We start from the raw sequence: 26,124 nt of genomic DNA, 5'->3' as shown, positions 1-26,124 counted from the left end.
CCTTATCTAAATAAAATATACTAAAAGTAACACACAAAGGGGAAAAAAAACCTAATGCAAATTTCCAGTAGTTTAGATAAGTCAGTTCATGAATTAAGCTACATGTCAATCAGCAATTCCTTTTAAAAATTATCCATTTCAAAATAGCTAAAAGCAAACTCCACAATTACCATATTGTGGACTTTAAGGCCAATATTTTTTAACATAGAATATTAAAAATTACCAAAAATACAAGGCAATAGGTTTTCAGAAGAGCTGTGACAATACTATCAACAGTACTTAAGGCGAGACTATTAGCTTTGATTCAAGCATAAAATAGGCAATCAAGGGACAAATTCCATTTAAAACTCACCCTTCCACTATGTGCCATTTTCTTACTAAACAAATGCTGAGGATATATAAAACTGCTGTTGCATGGTATAAAAAGGAAAAGGCATACAAGAGAAACACTAGATTCATGAGTATTAATAACACTTGAAAAGAAAATGAACAACAACAAAATATTCATCTCCCACAAAACAAAGTTCTGTACCTTTGGATGTTGTTATTTTAGTTGGGCTTTGCTGAATTTTACAACTACCACCTCACGTGTACTGGAACTTACCTTTGTGAGAGATATAGTTCTGCAGAACATTAGTGGGATATAACTAGATCTCCATCACTAAATTGAAAAGCAACAGAGCTGAACAGTTCCTTTACTACACAATGATCAAAATAACCCTAAAAGTGGAGCAACAGCAAATTACACAAGGTATTTTTTGTATTCTCACAAACATTAAATACTTAAGACACTTAAAATATATTTAGCATTGTATGGGAACTGCTGAATCACAGCCTGAACCTCTGATTGATCACCTGAGGCAAACTATGTCAGCCATGCAGCACAGGTGAAGGCAATTCAGCTGTGCTACCAGAAGGGGTGGAGCCTGGCTGCACCTCTCCTAGATCTTTTTAAGAGCTGACTACCAGGGGGGAAGGATTTTTTTCTAGAGATCCCTCCTTTTGGAGTTTTCAAGCAAGCCTAGGATGAGGGGTAAACCTATTTTTTTTTGGTGTAATAACCTGCCTAGCCAAACTCTTGTATATATTTCTTAATTATAACATATGTATATTCATTGATTATGCAAGTATGCAATGGTATTTTATCATAAGCTTAAGACACTAAAATATAATATTTGAACATCTGTGCTGTTGTCATACTGAAGTGTTCTAAATTGCTTAAAAGATGACTTAAAGCTTTTCTACTGGTATTGTTACAAGTTTGTTGATTTACAGTGTCAGCTATGAACAAATGAGACTAACATTGGAGTGCATCTGCCTCCTCAAATGCTAAAATATGAATTCCTTGAATGTTTAAGTCTCTATTGGGAAACACATAAGAAGAAACTGAGGATGATGGGGGAAAAAAAAGAGATTAACATGAGAAACAAGCAAGAAATATGATAAGACTAAAGAAGAGATGGGGAGAAAAAGAATGAATTAGTTTAGTGTGTCTGAGGACAAGTTACTTTATGGCACAAACAAATACAGTAATCCACACCCTCATCCCAATTCACTCTTACATTGAAATAAGGTAACTTGTTGCATCCAAAAATAGCTCCTAAGTGCTAATTTAACTTTTGTCATTTTTCAGCTACTTTTTCCACTACCACCATTTTTTCCCCCCATTTAAATGAAGTTAAGGGAAAAAGCTTTCACCCTAGAAAGACAGGTGTCATGGATGAAGTATAAACTTAAAGAAAACAGAGACTTGATAGAAAGTGATCATCACTATCAACAGTACTAAAATAAAGTAGCTTTCCTCACAAAGCCATTTAACCCAAAAGATTTGTGTCCAGTTTTACTCAAACTACCCATCGCAATAATTGCGGATTCTTCCTATGTGCCTACTGAAAGGCAAAAGGGAGCAAATGATCACTGAGTACACATGTACCCACTTTCTAGCCACTGAACCAACATAGAATCAATTGTCACCTAGTGTTTATTACAGCAGATACATGGTTCCAGCTTTCTTTAGTAGAATTTTGTAAAAACATGAAGATACGATGCATTTTCATCACAGATTTGATGTAAGAGCTAACTTCAGAGAAGCCAAAGAACCCAGAAAACAATAGACAAGAGAACTGTAGAAACTCTGCTCACTCAGAAATCAAGCAAAACGAATTATTCAGTGAAAGTTAGTCAGTAAGACATGTAAGAATGATTACTGATGTGTTATCTGGATAATAGCGGGTCCTTAGATAACAGTAGCAAACAGTAGCATTTTAAATTATTAACAGTTAACTGGATATCCACAGTTATCTTTAATAACAAAAGAAAAGAACTTTTCCTGTCTGCTATACTTTGAGTTTGCATCCATTGACTTACTATATTAAGTACAATGGCAGGCACACAGTTCTTGAATAAAGAGTATTCATTAAACAGAGGAAGACTGCTACTATCACATCCAGTGTTCTGGTTACAGAGATTTTCTTCTAAAAGAACTAGAATATCTATAGGTTAATACTAAAAATAGAAAGCTTTACTATTTGTATTAAGCATAAAAGCTTGCAGCAGTGTAAACAGACTGCATACAATAAAAACAGAATTAAATACTACCTTCTCTGTATTCAAGCTCCTTAAAATGTCAAGTAACTCAATTTCCTAGTTAATTTTTTTAGTCTACTCAGTACACTAAAAGCACCAAAATACCACAGAGGATGAAAAACGATGTTCTCATCTTTTGCCATAAAAGCAGTGGGAGAACAATTAAAATTCTTTTTCGTATGGTTTTTTGTTTTTAATGTTGTGTTCATTTTAATCAATCAAAACAAGACAGTATGGTATGCTGTGACTTCTAAACTGTAATACTATCAGACACAGTGAATACAAAAAGGCCCCAGTTTCCTGGGCAGATCAGAGTAGATAAATAGTTATGTGTTCATCATAGCCTGAACAACAGGAAGGAGACACTAAGATGTCTTGAAACCTACTGAGTGTACCTATACCAAATATTTCTTGTAGTGTTATCTTGAATACTACAATGGATATTCAGGAACTTAAAGAGGTTAGTAATACTTGCGGAGAAACTAAGTATCTTAAGTTACATAAAGGGTATTAAAGTTATTGTTTAAATTTCTTTAAACATGTTAAGATTTCTATGATTCTAATACAGATTTAGAATATGAAATATTAAAGAAAATCAGACTATATAAAAGTAGGTCAAAAGCCATAAGGTTATGTTCTATCACAAATACCCAAATATTTTCTAAATCTCCTCAGTGTCAGTCAACAGGGTAATAACAGTGAGATTCACGTTACTGTTAAGTCCTAATTGAATGAACTACACTGAAACACAACTCAGAATAGCCAAGAATAGATAATTATACCACCTCACAGAAGAAGGGCTGTGTTCAGTCAGGGCCACCAACAGTTTCAGAGCATACAGTGGTACTGGGTCTGGAGCCATAAGGATATACTCATACCTGAAGGGGGAAAGTGAAGCAGCCTTTTAGAAACACAGTATCAAGAGCTGTATGTTAATGAATTGATTATCTTATGAATACAACAATTTCACATTTCAAACCACAATAGAAAAACAATGCTGTTAGTTCACAAAACAATAAACAAGACCAACATAGAAGCAGGATTTAAAAACAGCTTTAGATTAATTTTTAAAACAGTGTTAATAAAAGAACAAATGTTTTTTTCCATATGGACATAACCAAGCCTCACAGTATTAGCTGGAAAATTCACCCAGAGCTCAGAAAGACCATCAGTCAACACACACACACGATTAAGAGCTACATTTTACTTAAACATTGACTTTTCCTCAAATGTTTTACTTGAGGAACATTTGCATTAAGTTCTGTATTTCATTTCAAATTTAATTCAGTATTGTTTTACCTACAGCATACTTGCATTACCCAAGTGATGTGGAACAGAACAACACAAAAATAACATTTACCCAGCGCTACAACATTCAAGATAATGCTACAAGAAAAACATTACGAAACATTTCAAAATATCTTGGTGTAATGCTATAATGCAATAGAAAATACAGCAATAATAGCAGGGTAGCAAAGTCCCCAGCTGCAGCAAACGAGGACAAGCCCAAATGCAGCAGCCCTTGATGCAGAAACTAAGGAAAAAAAGCTGCTTACCTTGAGAAGGCCTCAGATAGGTAGGGATCTCTAGCAAGATACCCTCACCTCCACTGCCAGCCCTTAAATGAGGTCTGGGAAGGGGTGGATCTGGCTCCAGCCCTTCCAATCACTCAGGTTCATTGCTTGCACCTGAGCTCCCCTGGGTTGGCCCTGCCTTCCCACCAGGTGTTCAATCAAGGTCCAGGCCCTGACTCAGCATTTCCACTACACTGGGTAAAGGAAAGGGAAGCAGGCTGCTGATAAACAAAATGGACCTTGCTGTTGTTGCCTGTTTTCCAGTAATGCTTATTCAATAAGTAGGATTATTTTTATCTTTTAAAAATCATAGTGTGTCTACAGGGCAAGAGGATGCAATGATGGAAGAGAGAGAGAAGTCAGCTTAAAGGAGACAGATGCAACCATATCAAAACTTGTAATCTGATTATATAAGCAGAGCTACTCTGAACATGTGGAAGTTAACAGAAGAGGAAGCAAAGATGTGTTGATTTGTAAGAGAAAAACATGAAGAATTACTCAATAACAAGATCATGATTTGTAGAAAAACAAAGTGGATTATCATATTTTGTGCACCAACATGCTTCCCTAACGTTTCTCCTTTCTTGGGTTCCAGTGAAGGAGGGAGGAGAGGAGGAGGTGAAGAATCAAGGAAATTGAGAAATGTGCTCCACATGCTGAAATTCCTCATCGTGACTGAACTGAGGAACCTGCATCACCTGTCACCAAGCTGGCACGTACCTTCTGTGGTATGCCAGCTCTTCTGTGGAACAAAGGTTCCCCCCTTTGCACCTCAGCACTCTGATTTGCACAGGAAAGAAATCTAGAAGGCTAGAATGAGATGTGGTACTTTCTGGCTCCATCTCTCATCTGGACGACTCTCAGACAAGAAGCTCCACACTCTTGATGCAGCCTGTGGGAGTTCCTTCAGGAGAGGCAAATATTCCCACACAAGCACACAGCCTACAAGCAGCACATCACAGCTTCTCTGTATTAGCCTGAATGTGCTGCCATAGACCTGTAAAGAACTCACATGCTAGAGAACCTATGTTACAAGCCAATGACTAGACAACGTTAGCTTCACGTTTCTGGCAACTAGAATTCCTCCTTTACAAACAATAGATTTCAGCTACTGAAGGAAAACTATTTCTCACTGATAATTAAAAATTCCCTTTCCTCGTGAAAGTAGAAAATATACCATGATGCATTAGTAAACACTGATGCTGGAACACTGCATGCATGCAATACATATTCCTGCCAAGCGTAAAGGAACTACCTGCTTTTTTTTTTTTTTTTTTTTTTTTTGCAGGATCTACAACTAAATGTTCTGAGATAAGTGAAATGCTATATATGACTTAGGTATCAGGAGTCTTCTATTCACTGAGTAAGATTAAGATTTAGCACTCAAAAACGTTAATTCTTAGCAGTAATAATGCATCAGGCATGCTAGTTTAAAACTCTGACATTACTTCCTTTATACGAACACGTTTATATAAATATACTTGTTTTTTTTTTTTAAACATACCTAATCTTCCCTAAATGGAGTCCATTTAAAACTCTTTAAAACCACCTGTGTATTCCATCTGACAGAGATTATTACTATTCTGCACACTTAGCATCATAATTCCTTGGAGTTCAAAAAGTAAGTCTTATTTAATTCCTTCTAACATCAAACTCTGTTTTTCCCCCAAAGATAACATTAGAAAAGATACAGAAGGAGCAATGATCTAACAAACCAAATACCACCTGAGAAAGCACATATTACTAAAATGAATGTCTTAGCAATTAATGTAAACACATTTCCTGAATAAAGGTCATTATCAACTATGAATACGTGAATCTGCTGTGAAAGGGAAATGTTCCGTGCTATAAAGACTTTGTTAAATGAATGAGTTCACCCAGTGGGTTTCCTGCCACTTCAAAATGCAAACTCACTGAGTAACAGCAGTTTCAAAGAGCATTTTAAAATGTACAAACAATATGTACTGCACCACAAAGAATTTAGTCAGTCTTCTCCACAAGTGAGAAGTGGGACTAAGGATTGTAAAATATGGATTCTCTTCAGCTCCTAAAAAGTACTAAACATTTTATCTACACATTGTCTCAAATATCCAGTATTTTGTACTTGCAGAATTGGCTTGACAGTCTGCTTAGAACAAGATACATAATCTTTGAAATGAAATAATTTTTTTTAAAATAAATACATTCTTCTCTGTCACTGGCTCAAATTAGCTATGTTGAATAAGTAGAAAAATTAATAATTAAGTGAGAAAGAGATGGCATTTCAATTTCTGATTTAAAAAAAATATGGATCTGAAATAGAAAATAAATGAGGAAAATACTTTTTATAGAAGAAAGTTTCATTTTGGTTACAGGATGCTCAGAAAAATGCTCACTGAGGTGAGATGAAATGACAGTTTCATTTGAACAAAATGCTATGAGCAAGTTAATCTTCTGATGTTCAAGTGTACAAGTATTGAATGGAAGAACTACCTTATTTATTGTGCAAAGATATTAAAAAAAAAAGTAGCAATTGCTTTTTTTGTCCTGCATTTATTTCAAAAAGATAACAATTTATATTCACGCAGAGTGACCAAAATTCTACTTTATGGGTCAATTTTACATTTAAACAAATTGCACTGTTAAGCTTAGATGCCCCTCAGTGGCTCTCAGTTATTAAAAAGCAGGATTCCACAGAGTGCCCATGAACAGCCACTGCATTCCTCCTCTCATCTTCTGATTGCCCTCCATCTAAGTCACATTCTGTCACATCCTTTGTCCAAGAACAGAAAAGCTGAACAACTTCAGCAAACACCTCTTCAGTCTCCAAACACAGGCCATCACTCTCTTTACCTTCTATCCCAGAGTCTTCCTGCAACTCTTACTTCTTGGGGTAGAGATTTATGTTGTATCTTTAAGCATAAGGCTGAATCTAATCTTAGACCTCCCTCTGTAGTTTGAAGCCAGTGCCCTTTGCTTTCAGATTCTTTTGAGAACTGTAGATACCATACGAGGATTCATTCCTACCTCCCATATATATTTTCTGATCCATATCTAGAACACTGTTGAACAAAACTTGTCTTTAGTATCTTCTTGACATTCAAAGCACCTGATTTGATCTTCTCTTGGTCTCCTTTTCTAATGTCTCTCGAAACAGTTTTAAGACTTTCAAATCAAAATTGAGTTTTCCATTAGTCTTTCAATGTTTTTTGTTCCACCTGTGCTTTCTTGCACTGACTACCTGCTCCCCAAAGCTGAATGCATTTACTAAGCATTAGCTCAACAGACAAGTTCAAGTAATGTATTGTACACAGCACTGGTTGATTCTTTCTGAATTATATATTCTTTTTCTGTGCTCCTAAACTAGAGTAAAATTTGTTTATAACTAGCTCCAATATATTTAAATTATTATAACCTTAAATATTTTTAAGATAATCTCTAAATGCTTTTCAAATACAAGTATCATCATCTTCACTGGTGACATAAAGGAACTGATTCAGGAAATATTTAAAACAAGCCTGGAACCAGGATTCTGAGCTACTGCAAGACCCTTTTTACTCATCTACAATAGACACCCAAAGATATATCACAGCTGAATTCTCCAAAGTACAGCTGCATTTAGTTTCAGACTGGAAAGGTCTGCCACCCAATCGAGCTAATTAGCAGAAGAAACTGCAGTACATTTCTTGTTTTCTTTCTAGTTCCCAGTTAGGACAACCCCTCCCTCAGTTCAGTGAGAAAACATTTTATAAGATGGGCATGTCTTCAAAGGGCAAGTTTCAAAGCAGACAGAAGTTGGTCTTGCTTGACTCAGACTCTTCCCAATTTGAAGAAAACTATGTCAGCTTTTAATAATGCATAAAACTCTATTCTTTAGTAACATTTCTACTTTCCATTTTAATCCATAGTAATAAATTCCACGTTTCCGAGTGCAAGAAATAGTGTTAAAATAAACTTCTCTATACATCTGTGACTTCCTTCCCATTCTCTCTCATGAAGGAAATACTACACATCTTGCATGTACTGAACTTTAATCCTCAGACTGTAAGAATGTGAGTCAATTAGCAAGAGACAGCCTCATTTATATGGAAGGCACTGAGTTTTTGATCATAATCCAGCATCCATTCCTCCACCCTTCTACCACTTACTTAATATAAGGGTGGAGAACAATTTCCTCATTTAGGGCAGCAAAGTATTGACAGCTACTAACTTCTGAGGACCACACATTAAAATACACTGTAACATTATCCTGGAATAGCATGAAAGATAACTGAAGGCTCATCTTTACTGTACTCATCCTATGTCTGTGTTTTCTCTCCCTCTACTGAGATGTTATCAGCTCACAGTATACACAAGAATAACATACAGAGCTCTCTTTATGCTCACCTGCAAGTCATTTTGAAATGACAGGCCTTATTTTACCATGCCATATATATCAAGTTCCAGGTCACAGCTGGCCCACAGGCTGTAGTTTCATGGACTGGGGTAGGGTTTTATTCCTGCTTGGGGCAGCAGGAAGGGCAGCAATTTAGAGGCAATAAACTTTGAGTGAATCATGGAGGACTAATCCATCATGTTCTTTTCCCATTTCCAAAGTTATAAGCCATTCCATATGATCTCTAAATATCTTCCAGGAGGGCACAGTATCCAAAATACAGAAGATGTTGCTGTTGGAATATTCCAATTTCATCAGTTGAACAAGGAGAATATATTTAAATCACAGCTAGGGAAACTTGCTTCACTACAAGAGTAGCCAGAGGCACAGTATCACCAAGATGCAAAAATGAGTGTCAGACAGAAACTGTGTTTTTGTTACATACAACCAAGTAATGAATAAACCTAGGAGAGAGGTGTTGCTGGGCAGAGAACTCTGACAGTAGTTAAAAGCCATTCCTCTTTTTCATTTTGCCACTTAAACATGAAACTGGCATTTAAAACAAATATGCTGTCAAAATGGATTGAATGTCAAGTTTTCTCCCAACTGAAACAGCAATATTATACTTACTGGGGCAGCAATGAATCTCTAATGAGAGACAGAAGCTTCCTGTTTGAGTCGAGGCTCTCCTCTTTCTCCTCAGCCATAACCTTGTGGTTTAAGAGTAGTGATGTGGTTTCTGAGAGCAACCGCAAACTGAAGAGTCTCCATTCCACTTGAAAATAAAGGTGCCAAGAATGTGACCACACTGAAGTTTAATTAAAACAAAATGTGGAATTCATGCAAACTGTAGATGACGTGGCCATATACTTACCATTCTGACTGTGGACCAAAGAAACTAGTGGTGGGAGGATGCAGCCTTCAACCTAAAAGAGAGAATTAAGAAAAAGTCTGGCTTAGATTATTCACAGGGGGAAAAAAAGAATAAAAGAGATGTATCCATATTTATTCCACTGTCAGAGTCTTTAATCAAAGAGGTGAATAATCATAGAAATTAATCCATAATCACACTTATAAAGGCACAAAGTAATTTTTTTCCCTGGTAAGCGTTTGTAAAGTTACAGACAGTAAAGTACTTACACAGAAAAAAATAGTGAGTTTGCTAGAATTTACTAGAATTTTAATTTAAAATATCAGATTCAGTGCAGATGTTAAAAAAGTAACCAAAAAGAGTATGGGCGTATCTACTAGTCCCAGTGTTTTAATCCATAAGCTAGAAATCAAGTAGAGCAAAGATAAATATCAAGCAGGGCCAGTGGCGCAATGGATAACGCGTCTGACTACGGATCAGAAGATTCTAGGTTCGACTCCTGGCTGGCTCGGCTGCTCGTTTTGCCCAGAGATGTGGTCATGGAAGCCCCATCTCAAGACACTCAAGGTCAGGCTGAAGCAACCTGTCCCTGTTGTCCCTGCTGTGGGCGTCCCTGTTCTCACTGCAGGGGACTTGGACCACATGACCCTTACGTGTCTCCTTCAACTCAAATGGTTCTATGATCTTAAGAAACATCCCTCTTAAAGAAACCTGTATACAGCTAAAATGTATCAGGAAAGACTTACTAAGCTCTAAGGCAATATAGTTAGGCTTTGTAGAAAGTCTTGATAAAACTTCCATTCAGGTAATACATAGATTTTCATTAAAATTTAAGTTTACAGAGTCAAGATTTGAACTATGGAGGAAAAAAAAAACCTCAATCAATTCTTTATTAATCATGAGTTAATCTGAATTACAGATTAATCACGTGTCATAGTCAGCTTAGTTACATTTGAAATCAAATCAGTATTATTTATTTAAAAATAAATAAATAGAGTACTTATGTATTTTATCTAATAGGATACATCACTAAGTCTTAAGTCATTGGTGAAATAACATTTACACTAGACAGGCTTTAGAGATTTCAATATGGAGGAGAAGCAAAAAATTAAATAACTGCGTGACAAATTGGAATGACATATTTCCATATGACTACAATGTCAAGACATTTACCGTGATAACTTAGACCTGATCCTTTGTCTACAACAGCTTTCAGATCAAGCAAAAAGCCACTATGTGAAGAAAAGTGTTTATCCTACTCCTGGGGCCTGAAGTAGAATTCAAAAGCAAAAGAAAAGAAATATTATGGAAAATACCGCTGATTAATTCTGTTAATTCTAGACAGAGATAATTTGAAGGGATACTTCCTAAATTCTCTAGGATAGCCAGTCTCCACTGCTTTGCAGAAGTAAGAGGTTTATAATCAAAATACAGATCCCTTGCTGCTGATTAATGATCAGTTGAAATCTTTAATTGATATTGGTTTAGGAAGGTAAGCATTGTGGATACACAGCTTACCTTTGGAATTATTGATACAAATAAAATTACTAGATAGGCTTTTACTACACCACAAATAGGATTTGGTGCAATGTATAGCTTATAATTCCCCATACATTTTGATTTATTGATTAACCTCTAGAAGATACAACTCTAGAGTCATGCAGCTACTATAAAGAAAAAGCTAGAGAGGCTTAAAACATAATGAAAAGGGGTTACTAAATGAAATAAGACTCCAGTCAGCAGTAACTAGAGCCACTCTAGTTAATTATTTCCTTGTTAGTTGGTGGTCTCTGGTAAATGAATCCCCAGCTTTAAAGGATTCATTTAGTCTTTGGCTTTTTTTCACTTCTGAAAAAACTACCAAAAGATGCCTTTGTTACATACTTTCAATAAAAGAGGTAAAGGTCTCTGCTTGAGGTATGGCAATCAATCTTCACTTGCAAGCACAGATAGCCTTTATACCCATATAGGTAAGTGATGTAGCATAGATGATTTTGTAAACATTATCATTCTGAAATATTTCCCAGTCCTTTCAGTTAATATGTAATATGATAAAAAATAAAACTTCATTGCAGTCTAGCAGATCCATTAGTGCAGGTTTCTAAACTGTTCTGCAAATGGTAATTTATCATTTATATAACAAACCTGTGAGGCAAAAAATGTATGCACTTCAGGTCATTTAATCCAAAAATATGTTCAACGTACTGCAAAGTTTCTCAAATGAAAAGTTTAATTTAAGTAGTAAACTAGAGAAGAAAAGCAAAAGAGCATCTCTAATTTTTCTGAAGCAACATACAAATGTGGAATATTAAAAATCATTTAGCAGCAGCATTACCTCAGAATGACACCGATTAAGATGGCAGTACACAGCAGTATGATACAACTTCAATTTTGATGAACTTTCATTTTCATACAGTATTAACAGTTGTCTTTCTACATAGATCACAGACTCACAGAATGGAAGGGGTTGGAAGGGACCTCTGGAGATCATCTTCTAGTCCAACCCCCTGCTAAAGCAGGTTCCCTACAGTAGGTCTCACAGGAAAACGTCCAGGCAGGTTTTGAATCCTTCCACAGAAGGAGACTCCACAGCCTCTTTGGGCAGCCCCTTCTCTGCTACCCTCACAGTAAAGAAGTTATTACTCATGTTCACGTGGAACTTCCTGTTTTCCACTTTGTGTCTACTGCTGCTTTCCTGTCACTCTTGACACCTGCCCTTTAGGTATTTTATAAGAGGAGATTCCCCCTCAGTCTTCTCCAGGCTGAACAGCCCCAGATCTCTCAGCCTTTCCTCAAAAGGGAGATGCTCCAGCCCCTTCATCATCTCTGTGGCCCATCACTGGACTGCCTCAGAAGTTCCCCATCTTTCTTGAACTGAGGAGCCCAGAACTGGATGCAGTACTCCAGAAGTGGCCTCACTGGGGTAGAGTAGAGGGGTAGGATCACCTCCTTCAACCTAATGTAGTAAAGCCGTTGTGTTTTCCAAGGTAAATACATGTTAACTGTCATTGTAAAGAACACGCTTTAGGTCTTAAATAATTTTAGTAGCTTTTTCTGACCTTTCAATAACACAAAACCCATTCTTGGCAAATAAGCAGTTCAGGTGTTCGTCGCAATCAGTTTGCTGCAGGGGCACTATTTCTGTGGAAAATTATTTTGTGATGCAAGAGCACACCAGAATGTACATGGTGAAGGGACTATTAAATTGTATTTTAACATCACGTTCAGCTTTATACTTCCTAACTCTGCAGCCCCGATCTACTCTTTATGCCATTCAGGTCACTGAGTTTGTTGAGGTTTTTTTTATGTTTGTTTTTTTTTTTTACTGGGGTGCATGCAAATTTGAAAACAAGACATGGATGTGAGCTGGAGTGTAAAAAAGAAAAACACAATAGTATTGTATCCAGTACTTAAAAATAATAATTTTAATTAATGAATCAGCAAATTGCATGAGTTTCTGGAAGCTTTGTATATGAAGCATGCTATTACTCTTTTGGTACTCTTACAGAGATTCAAACAAAGAATACTCAAGCAAGGATTCATTTTTTTCTTCTTTTATATGGCTGCTGACATACTTGGAGTCAAATCTCCATTTAAGTGAAGGTATTCAGATATATTTCTAACTTTCCAAGCTGAAGCTGTATCAGTATTTTTGTCTTTCTCATTCTGTTCATTATTTTTTATACTCCTTCTTCCACTTACAAGCTACAAGCTGAAGTTCTTATTTATTCAATTCCGCCCTGCATCACCAAGATGTACTTTTTCTTGTTCCCTTTGAGAATAATTGACCACAACTGTATTCAACATCCAAGATCTGAAGGCACCATGGACTTGCCCTGGCACAGTGAAGTCTTCTGCTTTTCTCTCTGGTCTTTTGCCAATCATTTCTAATAATCTAGCTATCTTTCTGATTATGGCTGAGCATTAAGTCATCATTCTCACAGAAAAAACTATGCTAAAAAATAGACAGAATAGTTACAAGTAGTTTAGAGCCTGACATTATGTATGCATAATTGGAATGATTTTCCTTAAATGCTTTGCTTGACATTTATCAGTATTGAATTGCATGTCATTATGTTATCCTTCCACTCAGTATCTTGAAAACCTTTTGCAACTCTTCTGTCAGTTTTGGTTTTCACTACTGCAAATAATGTAGCGATATCAGGCAGCTCCCTCAACTCACAGCTCATGCCTTTCTCTTTATTACTTATAAATAGCACATGCTACAACACAGATCCCCATAAAGCATTTTTGTTAACACACCTACATTTTTAAAAGTGATCTCTATTCTCTGCTTAGTAAATTTTAACGACCTAAAAATAACTGAAGATAAGAGGGAAGGCTCACTGGTGGGTTTTAAGAGTCTTTGGTGCATGAGTGTTAAAAAGTTTTTGGAAATCCAAGTTCCGTATCCAAAATCAGAACATCTTAATGCAGATTCCTGCAAGAAAATCTCTACTAGCAAGGTCTGAGCACCCAGCAGAAGCTGTGCTCACTCTTCCATGTTTTCATCAACCTCCCAAATCAGATCTTGTCACAATTTTATTGTTTTTATTGTTGATATTCCACATTACAACACAATGTAATGCATGAGGAGTTAAAGAGTTAATGCTTCAGTTCCGTGTGTTATCAGTATTTTGGGGTACCTGGTTCTCAGAAGAGAAGAACTACATCTCCCGAAAGACTTCATTGTTCTGTTGTCATTTTCTGAGCAGTTTTATCTTTCCTTCTGAACGGAAGTCATGAGATTGCCCCTTTCTTTTACTGCTCATCTCTGTGATGTGTGTTCCCTAGCCATCTCGCCCTCGGCATTAGCGTAAGGCCTTTGATTTTGGACATTCTCTCTCATTTATTTGATTTACCAGCTTTTATTCCAATCAAATCGTACTATATTGTTATCTTGCATTTCAGCGTCATATTTAGTAAATTAGTTTTCTCCCTTTGCTCGTTGCAGCTATTTTGTTTTCTGGCCCATCTCCCTACATTTTCCCTATCCTCCTTCCCCTATCTTGGTGCATGGATCCATGGGTCCCCTCACCCCATTTAGTCAGAGATTCGGGTCGAACTGGCCCCAAATCACCTACAGATCTATAGGAAGCAAAATACAATTTTAACAGAAATTCTTCCGCAAAGTCTCTGTATTTCTTTATTTCTGAAAAGAAAAACAGAGGCAAGCCATAGTTTCAGAGTAATTAAGTATTCAACCATTCCTGTGAGAAGGTTTGGAGGAGAAAACTATGATTGCACTCTTTTTGTCTCCACTGTTCAGGCCATGTTAGACACACATGACCTGCATACCAAATAAATGTTCTTACTTTGTTAGTAGCAAATAAACATCACCTCAGCTTTTACTCAGCCTCACCAAATGAAGTCCGAGCCCCACAGATATCCAGAAAAGAGCAGTTGTTAGGGCCTGCAGCAGAAGGATCCAACACGAGCACATTCCTGTTTGGGGAAAGTACCCTGTGACAGAGTATTGCACATCCAACAAGGACGTGTGTTCAATAAAGTTGAATTCACACTATATATACAAGCAACCATTGTGTATAAATGAACAAGCGTATCATCAGTCTTAACTGTTATCACTTGCAACTTAGGGTATGCTTAGATGAGCTTAACACTCTTCTCAAGGCCACAGAACTTGCCTCAATACAGCCAACATTACCTGCCTAAAAAAAGTCTCTCATTTGCTTACAACTGAACTTCAGAGATCCGTGTTTATGGACAAAGCATTGACATTTGGCTAACACTGGGTGGACTGAAAGAGCAAGCAGGTTTAAAGCCTGGTCCAGTAGTACTTCTGAACCACGCTGTTCTCACTGTGACAATCGGATCAAGGAATTAATATACAAGAGGAAACTACGTTATGCATTCCATGAAGCTATCCTACCCAAACTAGCAACAAATTAAAACACTATCTTCACAAAGTTTCCTAGAGGTCTGTTATCCTTTCCAGTATGCATGTTTAATTTACAACTACTGACCATCATCTTCTCCTAATCCACAATTCAAGTTAAATGCAACAAAGCAAAGACTATCAACTTCCAAAACCTTTGTTCCAGGCACATGTAAGATTCTCAACAACTAACATCATCTTGACATTTATTCTCATTAAAATTCCACATACAAAGTTGCTGCTGAGATTGACCATGGGATTAGGATCATGCTGCCTTCAAACTTCTTTAAGCATCTGCTGGAGGGCACAGCATGATTCTCAATGTTTTTTATATTCCCAGTAATCTCTCAAAATGTAATAGAAACAATAATCTAATGAATGTTAGAATGAACTGGGAGAAGGATGACATTTCTGCAATTTTTCTTCAGAAATCCAGAATATTTATTGAAATCTTTTTCTTTCTTTCTTTTTTTTTTTTTTTACTTCTGGGAAGAGACAGCTTTGACTGATTGACTCAATATGTCAATTAGTAGAGAACTGGTTTCACACACAAGAAAAAGTCTCATGTCATGTGGATTAGCTTAATGGACAGAAAGCCACATGGGGTGTACATTTTTAATCTACTTCAAAAGGGAAAGTGATTGATGAAATGCTGTATAATATGTCCATACAGTTATGCCCTACACTGACAAAATTAAGGTGTCAGTAGTTAGATGAGAACAACTTGTGGATGAAGAACAACACATTGATGCCGAATCAAGAAAAGACTAAAACGAGCAGAGAAAAGTACTTGCTGAAGTTTCAATCCCCAGTGTTGTCATCTTCAGTGAAAATAATAACTCTTACATTGTCAGTCACCAGATTTCCATGTCACACTGCTTTTCCCTTGACTTCTCATCAAGCAAATCATCAGGCTTATGGTGCTTTTATTTAGGCTCAGTTTTTAAAAATAGGTTCTAAAACCTTCAGGAGGAGGACCACTGCTGACAACTTTTGCCTAAACTACAGAATAACTTTTGTGATTCAGGTAAGAGATTATCTGTGCAATATATTGAGCATTCTTGTGAGCTAGTTAGAGTATTGAAAGGACTCCCACAGAAACCAGCTAGGTGCTGTCATGAACCTCATCACTGTTCAAAGTGCACTGAATTACCATAGGTCTTTTTGGGGGAAAATAAACACACTTAACAGAGAAAAAGAAGAAAAATATAAGTGATGCAGTTGGCATAGAATTCTTCCAGTTAATTATGTCTGAACTGTTACCCAAATTTTAAAATACGTATTTATAAAATTTACTATACTCACTTTTAAATAGCTTTTTGTTTTACGTACAGGGGGGAAACAAACACTTGGACTTGTGCTGGTTTACAAAACCATTGTTTGTGTTCTGCTGCAGTCTATAGAGATTATTCGTTTAGGCCTTCATGATAACATTTGAGTACAGAGTTTTGTGGAAACTTGCTGAGTCACACTTACTCAGTGTTTGTCCCTGCACCTTGTAAAAAATACACACAATCACATACAAAACTACTGCTCGCTAATGGTTCTCCTTTGAACACTTTTACATCATTTTCCCTTGACTTCCCCATACTTGGCAATATATAACATAATCAGTCACCACAGAAATGAATGTTCTCAGAAACTTTCTTGAGATTGATATTATTCATAAATTTGATCACAAAAATCAATTACTCAATCTTCGTTCAAGACACAAATAAAAAGACAAATCAAACATGAAGTAAAACCTAGAATAGGCACTTTTTTTTTCTCATGTTGAGAAAGAACCTGAAACGCTGCTCTTAAACTATTCTCAATTTACACGATTTTAATTGCAGCTAAATAAAATCAGATCTGAACTAAAAACCTACTGGTTTTGCTCGCTTAAAACAATTCCACTTTTTGTTAAATTCACTGCACTTCATTTCTGATCAGAAAGTTTAAGGAACTGTCACAGAATGAAAAAAATACATCCTCTCAGTAAGGTGATGGCTTCCCTCCTGCCTCGTACATAAAACACTGCTTGTAACCAACTTTATCTAAATGAGCAATCTAGACTTCAGAGATCAGCCTAAAAAACACATTTCTCTCCAGTAAGAGTCTCCTATTAACTGCTGTTACACTTAAATATTGATCTGGAACCTTGAACATGTCTTGCTTCAACTTTTTTAAAAGGCACAAAGTTCCGCTGGGTGTTGGCATTTATATTCATAGATTCCAGTCATGCTCAGCTAGCAGCAATTAGAAGACATCCCTTGAGTAACAGCATTTCTAAAAATATTCTGTATGCATCATAGAAGATGAAGTACTCCTTTCCTCTAAAGTAATGTAAGCTGTACATTCAAGTATAATTAGCACACTAGACTTCGTAAATAGTATTAAACTAATTACAGTTTGCACCACTAGTGGCAGATGTGGTTAGAGATTATTAATTACAGTGGACAATTTTGAATATAACATACCAAATTGAAAGCATTTTTTCCACTTTATTTTGTGTCTGAATGGCTATTTGCTGAGTGTGAGGAGGACTCTTAAGCCAGGAGGAACTGCTATTTACAAAAATGAACAAAGTAATAGGTTCTGTTTTCTCAAATGAAGGAAAAAAGTTGTTCATTGACAAGGACATAGTTATTTTTAAAAGAATAAATTTCAATACAGCCTTATTATGAATCAGGAAACCTATTCTACTGAAGTGCTACATCACTGGACAGGCAGGCTGTTTTATCTATATCTATACGAGCTTTTTTGAGCTGTTCAGATGGACTTTAAATCAACATCTAAAACTTTCAACACGTGTGATGAAGTCAACTGCTCCTCAAAAATTTAGATCTGTAAATAAAACTCAACTATCACTAGGCCAAAGGTTACTTAAAATAGAGCAGGACAGTCATTCCCTAGCTTCAGTATAATTTTCTGCTGAATGTTATCATGGGAGTAGGAGAGGTAAGGTTGTAAAAAGGAGCTGTCTCTCCTTGATGCCATTTTTCTAGGAATAATGTAAATAAATACAACCAATACAGTTTAAATAGCAGCTAATGGAATACACTGAGAAAAGGTATTGCAGTTTTAGTAAGTGCTGATAGACTTCCATAAAAAAAGGCACATATTCCCATCAATACAAGTCACACTGATAACCCACACGACACACAGAAGTTAAACAATTATTTTTAAAAATTGAGGTGGTTGTAGAATGATGTTATAATTCAGCAAATTACAGGCTGACAGACATGCAGGAAAATATCAGTAGGCAGTCATACCTCATCTACATTTAACTTTCTTTAATATGGCAAAACTCCTACAAAAGTTAATTAAACTCTTCCATTCTGTATTATTTGCTCACTACTAATTGGTTAGATTTTTGTGAATAAGAACCATTGATTCAAATAATACTCTTCATAGGTTGTGAGAACTATTGAAAATAAGCATGTCATTTGAATTTCAATTTTTTTTTTTAATTTTAATGTTTTCACTTAACTACACTTTACTAGCTAAGTGTTCAGTTAACATGCACAGCAAATAGGATGCAACATCTAAAAATATTTCATTTCTATGGTCAACCTTTCTTCTCTGACAATCCCTAGGATCGCTCATTCTTAACTAGCACAACTTGCTGAAACAAAGCTGCCAGTCAAGCTGACTTAAGTGCTATATTCAGTGTGCCTTTAACCTGATTTCAGTACAGACACACAAATTTCAATTTAAATTAAATGTCCATCCCAATTCTACTTTCAGTGAGAACTCTCAAACAAATGGGACAAGTTACAAAGATTTGTGAGTCACTAAATCAAGCTTTTTAACTTCCCGTTTTGCTGACAATTATTTCCCAACACAATTCTGGTTTTAACCAGTCTATCTGAAAGCTCAAAGTAATCAATTAAACAAAAAATTTTGAACAAAACATATCCTTAGTGTTAGGTGAGGCTTAAAGTACATGGATTTTGTTATTCCAATACAATTTGCAAACAGTTAAGCTTAAAGATATTTTAAAAAAGCACGATGAGAACAATAACTCATGTAATTGTTACGAACTGTTACTCTTGTTGATTTCAGCAGGAATAGAATTCATGAAGTCAAATTGTCAACTCTCAAAGCTGGTCTTTCCAAGTTATCTTAAGAGCATAATGGCAAACTAGGTGGGAAAAATTTAACTGATGTGTAACGTCATCCTTGCTTATAGAATCAGGTATGATATTTATTTGAAAATAATTTTAAGAAGTGCTATTTCTATATCTCAAACAAATATCCCCCCCATTCTCTGCAATTTCTAAATACAGTAAACCAAGTCTGAATGTTTTATATTTTGAGAAATTAGATCTCTTTATATTTTTTTTTTCTGTCACAGAACAGCGATACAATTTAAGTTGTAATTCAGACAGCTTCTAAATCTTCAAAATATTTCATTTATCAACAGGATTCAGCTAATTACCCTGCAACTATTTAATCTGTTGCCAGACTTACAGTCAAGTGGTGGATTGTCAACAAGGCAGGATGCAATGTTATTGCTTCAAACGTTGATAAAGTATTCTTAATCAGTTCTTCTGATGCAGCTGGACCTATTAGTAAAAATCATTACATTTCTTTAAAAAATGCAACATCTATGCAGTGCCTACATGTAAAAGTGCAAGTAATATCATGAGTCAACTCACCTATTGCTCCATCCAAATTTGTTTCTCCTGATTCTATCGATCTAATAAAATTCTACAGAAAAAAAGCATTTATTTCAAAACATGGCAGAAACAAAAATTAAGAGGCATAATCACTGAATAATTGCAAAATGAAATTTGAAGGATTGAGTAAATACAAAATACTGATGCACCAACAGTTCTGATAATAATTTAGATAGGAAAGACAAAACGTTCATAATCTGGCAATTATAAAATAGTTTTGCAAGTCTTTAATGCTGCTGGACAGTTAAACATAGAATACAGTAAGGATCATTACTTTGACTCATGTAAGGAATGACAGCATTTCCAGCTAAATAGGCAGTAATTAAATGTCTTACTTTATTGTTAACAGAAAACTGTACTTTCTAAAAAGCCTTTGAACTACCTTGGATATGGCTATGCTAAAATAACTCACTAAAAAGACCAAAGATTCTCCTAGAAAATGCAATTTTCTGTTATTTGGACATCTTTTTGATCTCTATGGCTGCTATGCTTACTACAGATAGACTCGCACATGCATGAAACATACAAAAAGGCACAGCCTTCTACAAAGTATCATCTAAATAACTCATCTTTGAGGAACAGGAACAATGAAGTATGAATAATCTTAGACAAGTAAATATTGTACAAGTACACCTGCTATACTTTTGCCTTTTAACCTTGATTTCATTCTCTATCTCCTACTTTTATGCATAGCTGTCTATTTAACAGGAGATACAAAGGACACATTAATGACACTTGCTAGAGAAAGAAAAATATCAGCCGAATTTATCATATGTTTTTAATTACTTTAATTAATTAATTCAAGTACTTACACAGTATTTAATATACAGTGAATGCATTATGTGGATACATGACAATACAGTGGATAACACTTTTCGAATTTTCAAGGTGCAAACATATCTCTGTATGTTTATGTGAGGTAAAACATCAAGAAAATGTTCATTCTGAACCACTTATTTCATACTGCACAATCAATTAAAACTTTGTTGTTACATATTAGAACAGCAGAAATGCCTATATAGGTTACTTTTCCTCTGTGTGTAACAGACATCTAAAGGATTCTTCTCTGATTAGAAATTCTGATAGAAGTTAACTGTATATTTCATAATATAAAAGTATCTTGGAAGAAGTCATAAGAACAGTCGCTTCTATAAAACAGCATGTGTTTTATCTTCCTAATCATTTGAAGAAAATTATCAGTTATAATCTAATTAATTTGTTTTGGAAGAGAGCAAATTACATTGTTTGCTCATTTAAGGCTACTTCACTTAGAAGCATAGTATCAAGACCAATCTGAAAAAAATCAACATATTTGGTGCATAAATTGTTTTGGCTACTTTTGCTTATTTCCTTAATTTCCTATTACAAAATTAAGACCAAGAAGAAGGTGCATTTATATATCATTTGTTGTTTTTTTGAGCGATGGAGGGGAACTGTGTGTATTCTATGACAAGCAATTCTCCCCAATGCATTCCATGGGGAGCCTACTATTAGCGGTGCCTTTGGGGCAGAGCAAGTCTCTTCCACGTCTTTCTATTTACAGCTGAAAACATGAAAGGACTGTCCCAACTCCTTCTCAATTTCTTTTCATGGGAGCACTGAGAATTACAGTGATGATAGAAATAACTTCAAAGCAGAAAGAAAAAAGATATTTCTCAATGAACAACAGTTACAGGAAAATCAATACTTTTTCTTTCCAAATACCAAGTACACATCTTTCCACTCCTAATCGTTTCTCATTGTAATGAGTTAAGATTTTGGAATAAATTAGGAAAATAAAAACCAAAACTTGAAGGACTAGCTTGCTCAAGACTTAGAGGCCTCAAATAAAGCACAGCACTTTAAAAAAGTACAAGCTGAAGATCGAATGTCCTTTTAAGGATGTCAGTGGGAATGTTGGTAAGCAAAATTCCAGAGTAGACTGCTCCCTGGTAGAATGGATAGTTACTCTTTCAGAATTAATTACACAGTTATGTAAAATAGACTGCTTTCATATACGTTTTCCAGTTGTATTACTTCCCCACAATTTTTATGCATAAATTGAAATAGTATATTTAAGCTCCTGAATTGCCTAGTTTGATGGAAACAAGACACAGGAAACAGTCAGTCAAGTAATTTTCTTCTCCTTGATCTGAAAGGAGAGCTGTAGTAACATGATTAGTCTAAGTTCCTTACTCAGTTGTTCAAGCAATTTGAAGAAATGTCAAAAGAAAACTTATGTTGCGCTTGGTGAACTGTAGCTGTACTGTTGACAAAGAAATTTCACCTTCTAAAAGGTTGATCCAAAATCATTAATAAATCTCCTTGCTATTTACAAGCGCTTCATAGAGATAAAAGGTTTTCTAATTCAGTTTCTACATTATTTTCACTTTATTCTAATGCAAATTTTTCTACGAAAAGTTTCTCACTGGTCATGAGTCCTAATTTAAACCCATATTTTCTTGGAAACAAAGTCAAAAGAGAAAGAGAAGTGAATATGAATAGTAAAATTTTACTTAGCTGTTTGTGGTGAAGCATTTCTTCTGCACGCAATTGTGGAAGTCAGTATATAGCTGTCTTTTAAGAACGTGTGTACTTAAAAGTGTTTTATTTTTATTTTTTAAACTCTGATATGCAACTTTAGAAATTGGTTTCTTCCTCATTCAGCAGAAATAACTGCTTTATATACAGAAATTACATTACAATTGTACTACTTCATTTTAACTGTATTCCTTATGGGACAGTTAAAAGTTCATTTTCCATCACTAATGTCATAAATAATTTATAGATGTTACAAGACTAATTTCTGTGTAGCTTGTAATATTCAGTTTTTCATCAACTAAATACAGAGAAAAAGTACAGGCAACCTTAATTTATGTCTCATTTCTAGTCCTGGTTTCAGCAAAATTTCTAGAAATAATATTGTGTGCAATTCAGAGGTAAATCTACTGTAAAATAAAGCACACAGAAAATGTTCAATATATCAGAGATACAGAGAGTATCTTTCTACTTGAGTACCAGATAGCATATTTTCCCTTCAATTCAATAGATTACTAAAGAAGACATTTTCTGATAATATATGTAGCTTTCAATAGAAGAGAAGGGAAGAGATTCAAACAGAACAGTTCATATAGAAGGGACCTATAAAGATCACTGAGTCCAACTGCTTGACCTCTTTAGGGCTAACCAAAATCTAGAGGCACATTAAGGAGGCCATTCTCCAGCTGTCTGATGAGCACGGACAGGCATGGTGCACCAGCCACCCCTGCAGGGAGCCTGCTCCAGTGCATGACCACTCTCATGGGACAGAAATGTTTATAATGTTCAGTTTGAGCCTGCCCTGATGCAGCTCTGTGCCATTCTAGCACACCCTGCTACTGGTTCTCAGGAGCAGAGCCAGCACATCCCTCTGCAACCCCTCCTCATGGAGCTTCATTGAGCACTGAGGTTGCCTCTCTCTGCAACCCAAGTGCCATCAGCCCCTCCTCAGAGGATACACCTTCCAGCTCTGTCACAGAATCATAGAACTCATCAGCTTTGTTGCACTCCCCTGGATTTATTCAAGTACTTTAACTTATTTCTTACATTGTGGAGCTTGGAACACAAGATGCAAGGTTAGACTGCATCAATGCTAAATACAGTGGGAGTATCACCTGTTTTTGCCAGCTGGCTGTGCTGTGTTTAATGCACCACAAAATGTGGATTGCCTTCTTGGCTGCCAGGGCACACTGCCTGCTCATGTTGAACCTGCTGTCGCCAGCATCCCAGGTCCCTTTCTACTAAGCATCTTGTTCCCCAACCTATATCTGTGTCTGGCATTACTCTGTCCCAGATGGAGAACCCAGAACTTCATTGAATGTCACGCCACTGAAGACTGCTCGAAATCAAAACTAAACAAATGTATTCAGAATAAAGATGTCTCCCCAGTGTATAAATTTAGTTTAATTTTTTTGCATTAAAATCCCAAATTCTTATGCATATGTATTTTTTGCAAACACCGTTTAATTTGGATGTTCATACTCACAAGTAAGGTCCCATAGTTGAAAAGAAACTCTTCTGAGACAATGCGAGGACGAAATACCTATTTGAATTTAGCAGAAGTTTAAAAAGTTAGAGTAACCAAACATCTTATCCACAGAAAGTAAAAAGTATTCCACAGTCATGTTGACAAAGAAGGCAAAATATGCATTGGCTTTTATCATTAGAGTTATCCTACAATATACAAAAACAAGGTTAGCTTTTTAATACAGCTCGTTAGCTGAAATACTCATCAATAAAATTACACATTAACTTCTATTTCATCCATTCTGATTTTAATCAGCAGAAGTTAGATTCTCAGAAACTGAAGGAGTTTGGGAAAAAAAATCTACCTGGGATGTCACAAGATGAAGCACTACAGGCATCATGGGAAGGCACATCTTCAGCTGTTTGGCCTGAACTGTTGATGGGTGTTTGCGTCCAGAGACGTTAGTTAAGGTATTGAGAATGTCACCTACAGAAAACAACATTTCAGACTGATCTAACATAATTGATTTACTCAACAGAAAATGACAAATAAAGTACTTCTGTTCCAGCATATCTCTGCCAGCCTATCTTCTCTCTCCTGATGAATGTGCATGATGATAAAAATCAGGCTGATCCAACACTTTTATTTCCTACTTAGTCTTCAAACAGGTCAATCTCCTGCTCCTGCTACAAGGATAGGCACACAAATGCTACCTCTGGCAAACTGCTGAAGCTGGAAATATGAGGCAGGAGTAGAAACAAAGCTGAAATTACTCCTCTCAGCAACGGGACTTGTAGTGGCTTTGGGTGACTATATCAGCATGGAATTACACTGTTGACATGCTATCAGTACAATTTAGTTCCAGTGAAATCAAAGGCAAAATTGTCACAACTTCCAGCTGACCAAGAGCTTCGCCTAAGTCAGTGATATAATGCATCTTCTTCCTGCAGCAATAGTACTACTATTTCTACTGAAGAAAGAAACAAGCAAGCTCCTCCACTTCCTAAAAAGCCCTAAATTAGCTGTGAATGTGTACACACATTTTAAATAACGATATAAGTTATCTAAAGCAACAGAACTTTTCATGTTCTGATAGAAAGAGTTAGCAGCAGGTCAGTGACAGAACGTGGCCCATAACAAAACACAGACACAACAATAAGGGAACAAAATTCTAATTTGAATAGTGAAAACTGTACTTCAGACTTCACAGAAGACATGTAAAATCATGCTTGCTTTGTGTTACATTATTGTTCTAGAAATCCAAGACTACTTCTGCATGGAGTAAAAAATAGGGAAAAAAAAGACAAAAGTCGTGGCTTACATGTAAAGAAAGAAAATCCAATCCTTTTAGTCTGAAAATTTGATAAGTCAAAACCTGTCCTGAAAATACACTTCCTATATGTCTTCCCTAGAGACATAGAGTCTTCCCTTGCCTTCCCAAGAGAACTACACAAAACTGTAAACAGAGAATCACATAAATATGAAACAAAAAAAGGACATGATTCAGTATTTTAGACAATTTTCATGCCAGGCCAGGCCCTTCCTTTGAAACTAAGTCGCAGAGTTTTCTCACATTGAAAAATAATAATGCCTTTCTTCTGCTTCCCTGGAGTCTAATTTTTAACATAAGCAACTAAATTTGGTTGTAACAACACTTAGCCCTAAAGATTTGAATCGTTCTATAACATAACGCTCATAAAAGTGCTGCCTAAAACACTGCAAATAGGTAAAATGAAACACTTTTGTTTCACCAATGCATTTTTTAATGAATTGCAAAACTGGAATTAACAGATATCTCTGTGGTTACCAATAAATAGTCACTGAACACTTCACTCCATATGTTTTAATGTCTATATATTCACCAGATTCATCAGTTTCATGGCTATTTTAATTCTTAGTTTGACATAAGCAATTTATATTTATCTTCTAGAAACAGGTTAAATACCATAAATACCAAAATAAATTTACACCCATACCTACAACAACTGAAAACTTAAAAAAAATAAAATTAATCATGAGATTATCATTTTATTTCATTTATTTCAACGTATCCTTAATGGCAGTTTCTACAATTTGTCAATCTATTCGGTTTATAGCTACATCTGGTGGAAGAAGATGGTATCTGTAAGAAGCTTAAATAAATGCATATTAAAAACGAGCTAGGATTAATTCTAAATCAACAGTTAAACTGTTT

At 35.7% G+C, this 26,124-nt stretch overlaps 1 protein-coding gene and 1 non-coding gene across 13 annotated transcripts in view; one reads left to right on the top strand and one right to left on the bottom strand.

Annotated features, from left to right (window-relative positions):
- The window catches only part of ULK4 (unc-51 like kinase 4), a 218,383-nt gene that overhangs the window by 131,941 nt on the left and 60,318 nt on the right, over nucleotides 1-26,124 (bottom strand). For all 12 annotated transcript variants that reach the window (XM_090142412.1, XM_090142409.1, XM_031590361.2 and 9 more), the window contains exons 24-30: nucleotides 24,295-24,416; nucleotides 23,949-24,005; nucleotides 19,925-19,976; nucleotides 19,737-19,831; nucleotides 9,389-9,440; nucleotides 9,145-9,289; nucleotides 3,372-3,464 (exon numbers count right to left, since the gene is read on the bottom strand). In XM_090142412.1, coding sequence (XP_089998538.1) covers nucleotides 3,372-3,464; nucleotides 9,145-9,289; nucleotides 9,389-9,440; nucleotides 19,737-19,831; nucleotides 19,925-19,976; nucleotides 23,949-24,005; nucleotides 24,295-24,416 — 616 coding nt within the window. The remainder of the gene's footprint in view (nucleotides 1-3,371; nucleotides 3,465-9,144; nucleotides 9,290-9,388; nucleotides 9,441-19,736; nucleotides 19,832-19,924; nucleotides 19,977-23,948; nucleotides 24,006-24,294; nucleotides 24,417-26,124) is intronic.
- Nucleotides 9,824-9,896, top strand: TRNAR-ACG (transfer RNA arginine (anticodon ACG)). Its single transcript has one exon. It is a non-coding gene; the product is annotated as a tRNA-Arg (tRNA).

This window comes from Phasianus colchicus, chromosome 6, assembly GCF_987193195.1.
Source record: "Phasianus colchicus chromosome 6, bPhaCol1.hap1.1, whole genome shotgun sequence".
Lineage (NCBI taxonomy): Eukaryota > Metazoa > Chordata > Aves > Galliformes > Phasianidae > Phasianus > Phasianus colchicus.
Note: the sequence above shows the minus strand (reverse complement) of the source record. Positions and strands in the feature narration are given on the sequence as shown.